At 36.8% G+C, this 7,316-nt stretch overlaps 1 protein-coding gene across 1 annotated transcript in view; it reads right to left on the bottom strand.

Moving 5' to 3' along the window:
• The window catches only part of LOC122535333 (insulin-like receptor), a gene marked incomplete at its 5' end in the record, with an annotated part of 76,660 nt that extends 69,612 nt beyond the window's left edge, over window positions 1-7,048 (bottom strand). Inside the window, one exon of the mRNA XM_043666791.1 lies at window positions 6,949-7,048. Within this exon, the coding sequence (XP_043522726.1) occupies window positions 6,949-7,048 (100 nt within the window). The remainder of the gene's footprint in view (window positions 1-6,948) is intronic.
• Between the last annotated feature and the right edge of the window lie 268 nt (window positions 7,049-7,316).

Here is a 7,316-nt window from a genome sequence, read left to right as displayed (position 1 = left end):
ATTTTCTCTAAAACACGTATGTACGTCGCGCTACAGCTGACAACAATAATTTTCTCTAAAACACGTATGTACGTCGCGCTACAGCTGACAACAATAATTTTCTCTAAAACACGTATGTACGTCGCGCTAGAGCTGACAACACTAATTTTCTCTAAAACACGTATGTACGTCGTGCTACAACTGACAACACTAATTTTCTCTAAAACACGTATGTACGTCGCGCTACAGCTAACAACACTAATTTTCTCTAAAACACGTATGTACGTCGCGCTGCAGATGGTAACATTAAATTACTGTTTAAAGAATACTATTTAGCATTCGAGATGCCATTCGGCAATAGTTGGCCAAGTTTTGTTAGTTTATCAAGTACAGTTTGTGGTTGCAAGGGCATGGAATTTTTTTTCCTCTTCGCTTTAATTCATTTCCCTAGAAATAAATGCAAGTTTACACTCAACGACATTGAGAAATAATAAATCGGGTGCAAATTGGTTAAAGCATTTTTCTCGGCTACTTTTCTGTTTGTCTCTGCGAGAAGAATTGTGTACGAGTATCTTTCTCTATGCAAGAGTTATTAATCTGTGACAGCTACTTGGATTCACCACGGGAATATATTTCTTTGATATTTTGTAGATAATATCACAGCTCTATTTATTTCTATGAATAATTGTAAAAAATTGTATTAGAACGTCCATTTATTTCTACGAATGATGTATAAGATAAACAATATTTATTTCTGTGAATAGTATAAAAAAATTGTATCAGAATACGTTTCCTAATACCTATTCTAATTTCGAATACTTATCCTAGGAAATATCGATGCTTTAGGTAAAAGTTATTAATTTGCAATTGCTACACACTTGGATCAATTGCAGAAATATATTTTTTAGATATTTATATATTTTTTCTAGATATTTACATATCTTTTTCTCTTACATATATATTTTATATATTCATATATATTTTTTAGACATTTATATATATTTTTTAAATATTTATATTTATATAATACCAAAACTGGAGATATTTGTCCATTTATTTCTGCGAAGAACATAGAAGATTGTATGACAGAGTACGAAGAATGTAAAACATTGTATTAGAGCGTCTTTCCAAGGCAATATCGATACTTGCAGGAAGAGTTATCAATTTGCAATTATCACACACTTGTATCAATCGCGAGAATATATTTTTCAGATATTCGTAGATAATATCGAAACTTGCAGACAGAGAAGATATCTTTCCCTGGGTTACTTTTCCATTTACTTCTCTCAAGAATGTAAAAGATTGTGCGAGATTGTAAGAGATTATACGAGATTGTATGAGATTGTATGAAATGGTATGAGATTGCACGAGAAAATCGTAAGAGAAGATTGTATCTATCCGAGGTAATATATTGACACTTTACGTAACAAGTTATTAATATTTTGCGATTGCAAAACACGGTTGGATCAATGGCAGGACAACATTTCCAGTGTCAGAGCTTGAAGTATTTATTTTCTCCTTAGCTACTTGTTTCTGCGAAAGAATGTAAAAAATTGTATTTGTACCAGAGTACCTTTCCGAGGCAACATCGACGTAAAAGTTATTAGGTAATTTGACGACTAACGTGCACTTGGATCAACGACAGAAACACATATTTTTCCACGTATTTGTAGATAGTATCTAAAGCTCCGAGTATTTCTACTTCGATTACTTTTCCCCGACGAACGTAAGAAACTGTATCTTAACTGAGGTAACGTCGATACTTTATTAATTTGGTATTGCTACGGGACAGGAATATACACACACTCTGGATATTCGTGAATAATGTCGAAGCTTAAGATATCTTTTCTATCGATTTCTGCGAGGAATGTGGAAGATCGTATCACTCCGTGGCAATATCGATTTTACTTTGCGCAAAAAGTTGTTAATTCGCAATCGCCGCACGGTACGCGGATAGTCTGCGACAGGAATATATTTTTCCGCGTATTTGTAGATAACATCGTTGGCTGAAAATATTTTCACCGGCTACTTCTCTATTTTGCGTCTGCGTCGGGAATGCAGAAAAATCGCGCGAGTGTATTTTATCGCGGCTTTATCTTAACGAAGCAATATCGATACTTTATGGAAAAGTTATTAATTTGCAATCGCCGCGCGCGCGGATCGGTGACAGAAATGTACTTTCTAGATACTCGCGCGATAACATCGAAGTTTCAAATATTCCCCCCCCCCCCCATCCTCCCTCCTCTACCCTTTATGGTTTTCCCATTTATTTCTGCGAGGAAGGAACGAGAAGCAAAACATAGTTGGCAATGTCGATACTTTGTCATAAAAGTTTCTCGCTCGCTGTTGCTGCACGCTTGCTGACATCTCCCGACGACAGAAATATAATTGCAGATAATATCGAAGCTTGAAATATTTTCTATTTTATACGCGAAGAGTGTAGAAGACTGTAATGCGAGTATCTCGTCGAGGTAATATCGGGACACTTTACGGGCGATTTCTATTTTTTTTTTTTTTTTTTCAGACACTCGCAGAAAATACGAAATATCTAACAAGGATATCAAATCATCGTAGAAGATTTACGAGCCCTCGGGGGGACTCGACTCAACAGATCGTTTCTGTAATTTATCCCGGCTATGCCATAAAGCAGTTCGCAACGGAATTGTTCCTTTTCGATTTCATATCGAAATCTCAGTCAGTCGGCATAAACGGACGAGCGAGTGTTTATCGACGCCGGTGATCTGCATTAATTACCACCTGTTGTACGATAATTTACATAATTTATCACACCGGCTGTTACACTTATAAGTTTACCGTCACGGCAAACCGCTGAGGGAAAAAACAGATCGTCGCCGGGGAATTTGAAGCTTTCACTAGCCAGCCAGTGGTGTCTGTCTCGGCTCATTTCGAGTCGGAATTCCGGATCTGGGACTGTCAGTGAGCCACTCGATCCTCGAGCGAAGGAAAAACTAGCTAGCGAGAAACGTGCTACACCGAGCTTGCGTCCGGAACACGGTACATACTAAGTAATCGTTGAAACGTGTTTGAAATATCAAGAGAATGTGTTTCGTCCGATCGTTGATAAGCCAAGTGAAAAAAAGATTATATACACGTTGCGGATCGTGTGCTCTACGTAAATTTGCCGACGCCTCGTTCATTTTCCCAACGTCTCAATAATAAGCTTATCGAGCGCGGCGGAATGTAAATTTTTGTCTAAATCGCGAAGCGAGGTGGAAAAGAGGAGAGGAGGAGAGAAAAGACGGATCCGAGCACCGTGCGATCGTACAGTGGTGAAGTCTGTTTGTTCAACGAGAAGGTCCATCAAGCAAAGAAAAGGAAGTGATAAAACGACGAGCTAAACAAACAGTGAATACAGCAATGAGAATGTAAATGTAAAGTTTTTTTTCTTTTTTTGAGGGAGGCGGGGAGGAGAAGAGAAAACTCATTGCTTCTGTATTTAATATGAAAGATCGAGAGTTGTTAAGAAAAATAGAGATCAGAGCTGTAAGATCGAATTGTTGAAATTTGATTTTTTTTTTTTTAAATAAATCTTTTGAATCTGGAGAATTTCTATTTAATTTCCATGGTATCATTTATATAATATATATGTAGTTTGCAGACTACAAGTACACTTGAATTCGATTAATTCCAGACGTGGTCGAAAAGAGCAATTAATAATAAAAATTATTATCAAGGGGGTTTGTTCTACAAAAAGTAAATCGAAAATGTGTAATAAAATTCTTTTCAAAGTGCTCCGTTTTCACAACACTCGTCTAGTCCATTTCCTCGAAAACGAAGCTGCAAATGGAGAAAAAAATTTTACTGCACGTGTTTGACTTGCTTTTGGACACGCCGAGCAATTTCCACTTAATTATTCTTTCTCCCGTTGAACCAACTCCAGCGTACTTAATAAATTCTCAAACTCGATTCACCCGAGGGCTGAAAAGCTACGTGAAAGAAACGGAATAAAGGGAATGAAGCGAGACGACAGAGAACAAACGACAAAGCGGTGCAGCGAAAAACGTAAATGTAAAACGTAACAATATTGTGTCATACTTAAATGAAAGAGAACGCGTCGCTTTGCGTGTTTCCCGTTCCGTTCGTGATCGTGAGATCATTAAAGCGATCGAGATCAAAGTGTTTAATAATCTCGTTGGCTGTATCAGAAAGCCTGGATGTAAGGTTGAATTGCTCAAGCTTCATTCTTTTTCTTCTTCCTCTTTTTTTCTTTTTTGCAAATCCTGCAACCAAGGCGAGGAAAATCCTTAAGATATCGAGGACGCGCACTTATATTAAATTCCTGCAGTAAAGGAACACAGACGATTTCTGCGTTGAGTATCTCGTCGGCCAGAAACTCGACGCCGATCTTCCACGCTTCTCGTGCGCGTCTGCGAAAGTTTCCAGTGAATCCCGAATATTAATTAAATGCTTAAGCTGCTATGATTTTGCAAAAAGAAATCGTAACGAACTTGAATAACTTCTATCGAAGCTTATAGTCTCTACTTTCAAAGTATGTTACTCGTTTTATTCTGAAATGCTCGTTTCTATATCGTAGTATATACATAAGGTGGATAAGTGAAGAGAAATGTGCAAAAATTCTCATAGTACGTGAGAGCACTACGGGAAGCTTTTTCATGGCTGAATCTATTATGAACGTGAAGATCGAAGCCTCCCATTTATGACTATCGAAAGGTGCTTGATGTACATTCGTTTTCATCCGATACTCAATGCTATAATAAAACAAATCTTTGGGGAGGCTCCAATCGTCAAATCTGTTGTAAATTCAATCATAAAAGAAAAAAGAAAAAAATGTTCCAATGTTTTTACTCGGTGCGACAATTTTCTGAGAGAGGAAAGCGTCCTCACGTTTTAAGATGAAATGAACGATGCATCTTGAAGGTACAGGCGCTTCAATCTTCAGAACGAAGACTCGTCGTTGCACAATATCGTTTTGTAGAACGTTCGTAACGTAATGCTACGTTAATTCGAATTCACTGTATTTGAAATCGCGGTTGCTGAACCTTACACAGAGGGCAACAAAAGCCCGAGAATTTAACGCCGGATTCCCTCCAGCAAAGTTACTTGAATCGGTGGGAAAACTGGTTTTCTCGAGAGCCGTATACGCTATCAGATCGGGTTTTTCCCTGATTTTCCTTTCGATCGAGTAACCGCTTCCAGACCACTCGAAACGAACGTCTTATCGTCGCCCAGCTGATATCGATTTTACGCAAACACCGTGAAATCGTGCCGCGTGCCCGGTCGAATCGAATTCCACTTTCTATCCGCGATAAGCCACTCGCAAATTCCGGGGATTTTAGGTTCACTCGGCCGCCGGCCTATATCGACTTCCGTCGCTTTATCGCTCGATCGTCGATCGTCCGCAACGGCGTGACGCAATCGCGAACCGAGCTACCGAAAAATGAATCCCATTCATCCGTGTTCACGGACTTGTGAGAGCGGGAGTCGCGGTGAAAAGACGTCACGTCCACCAGTAATCCAAAAACCATGTTTCCATGGCCAAAAGTCGATCGTTCGAGTTTAACGTTTCGATGAGATTTTGTTTCCTATGAAATATATAGAAATATAAAGAAGAAACAAGAAACATATTACTCGGTTCAAATAACTCTGTCAACTATAATAACTGTCAAAATCAAAATTCTGAGAAACAAAATGCAGCTGATTCTATTAATTGCCAATTATAGAATTATAGATAAACGAAGTAAGATCGTATTTTAAATATTTTAGGTATATTTTAACACACAAGCAGAATACTCGTAGCAATTCGAACTTTTCGAAAAAAAAAAAAAACGATCAAGAGTAACTCTGACAGCAGATTTGTATTAATATGAATGTTTAAACGATTGTTGAGAAGAGCGTACAAATTTTAAGTGCACACTCTTGCAACGTTCAAATAGACACGGATTTTAACAAGTATATAGAAGCCTGGATATTGTGTAGTTATACTTGAATCTTGAACATGCAAGCACCATCACCACAATTTTTCAGTTATTTCCAATGATTTGACCAAAAAATGTTGAGAGAATGAGAATCAATTACCATTCAGTCTTCCACAAATTTCAAAATAAAGGCACTTATATATCAAGATATATAATCTTGATTTTAGGTTATGACATACAAAGAAAACGTTATCTATTTTGAGTTTATATATCATAATCTAAAAATCAAGATTATGTATGTTGATATATAAGCTCTATATATATAACTTCAAGTTATTTGCCTCGAGTTTATATATTATAACCTAAAATCAAGCTCTATATAATTTGTATATATGTAGCATAACCTAAAGCCAAACCATATCAAAATACATATATATGATATATAAACTAACTTGTTATAACCTGTATGTATATGATATGCACTGACTGACCATAACTTCTATATGCATAAACTCTATATATTGTAATCTGAAATCAAAGTTATATATCATAACCTAAAACTAAGTTCTATACACATATGACATAATGATATAAACTCAAGGTTACCTACCTTGAGTTTATATATCATAACTTACAAATCAAGATTATGTATCTTGATATATAAGCTCTGTATATATGATATATATAACTTCAAGTTATTTGCCTGGAGTTTATATATTATAACCTAAAACCAAGCTCTATATAAGTTGTATATATATATATATATATACATCATAACCTAAAGCCAAAACATCAAAATACACATATATGATATAAACTAACTTGTTATAACCTCTATGCATATGATATGCACTAACTAATCATAACTTCTATATGCATAAACTCCATGTATTGTAATCTGAAATCAAGGTTATATATCATAACCTAAAACTAAGTTCTATACACATATATGACATAATGATATAAACTCAAGATTAAGTTTACATATCATAAGCTAAAATCAAGGTTATGATATATAAACCACACCAAAATACACAAATATAACAAAATACATATACGAACTAAAGGTTACCTCTGTTTTCTAATTTCTCCCTATATATCTCGATGTACGACTTGACAACGTTAAAGCTGACGTCAGGACGAATGTCAAACGACACTACCACGCCACGATCCTAAATCTCGGAACAACGCTACGGTAATTCTGACCACGAAAACACGAAATCCCCGCGGTACCATCGCGCGACACTTTCAACATTTAACACGATGTAAACCCTCGTTCTCGCCGGGATCGCGATCGCGTAAGGATCTAATCGCTCGATCTGATATATTCGCGGTGAAACGATTCGATTATCGAGAGAACGATCTGGAGAATTCGCGCGCGTCGTTCGGTGACAACGGTCGGTAATGTAGACTTGTCAAGCGAGGGAACGTCGTTGATCT

The sequence above is a fragment of the Frieseomelitta varia genome, unplaced genomic scaffold (genome assembly GCF_011392965.1).
Source record: "Frieseomelitta varia isolate USP_RPSP 00005682 unplaced genomic scaffold, Fvar_1.2 scaffold_699, whole genome shotgun sequence".
Lineage (NCBI taxonomy): Eukaryota > Metazoa > Arthropoda > Insecta > Hymenoptera > Apidae > Frieseomelitta > Frieseomelitta varia.
This window is presented reverse-complemented; position numbering and strand designations above follow the sequence as displayed.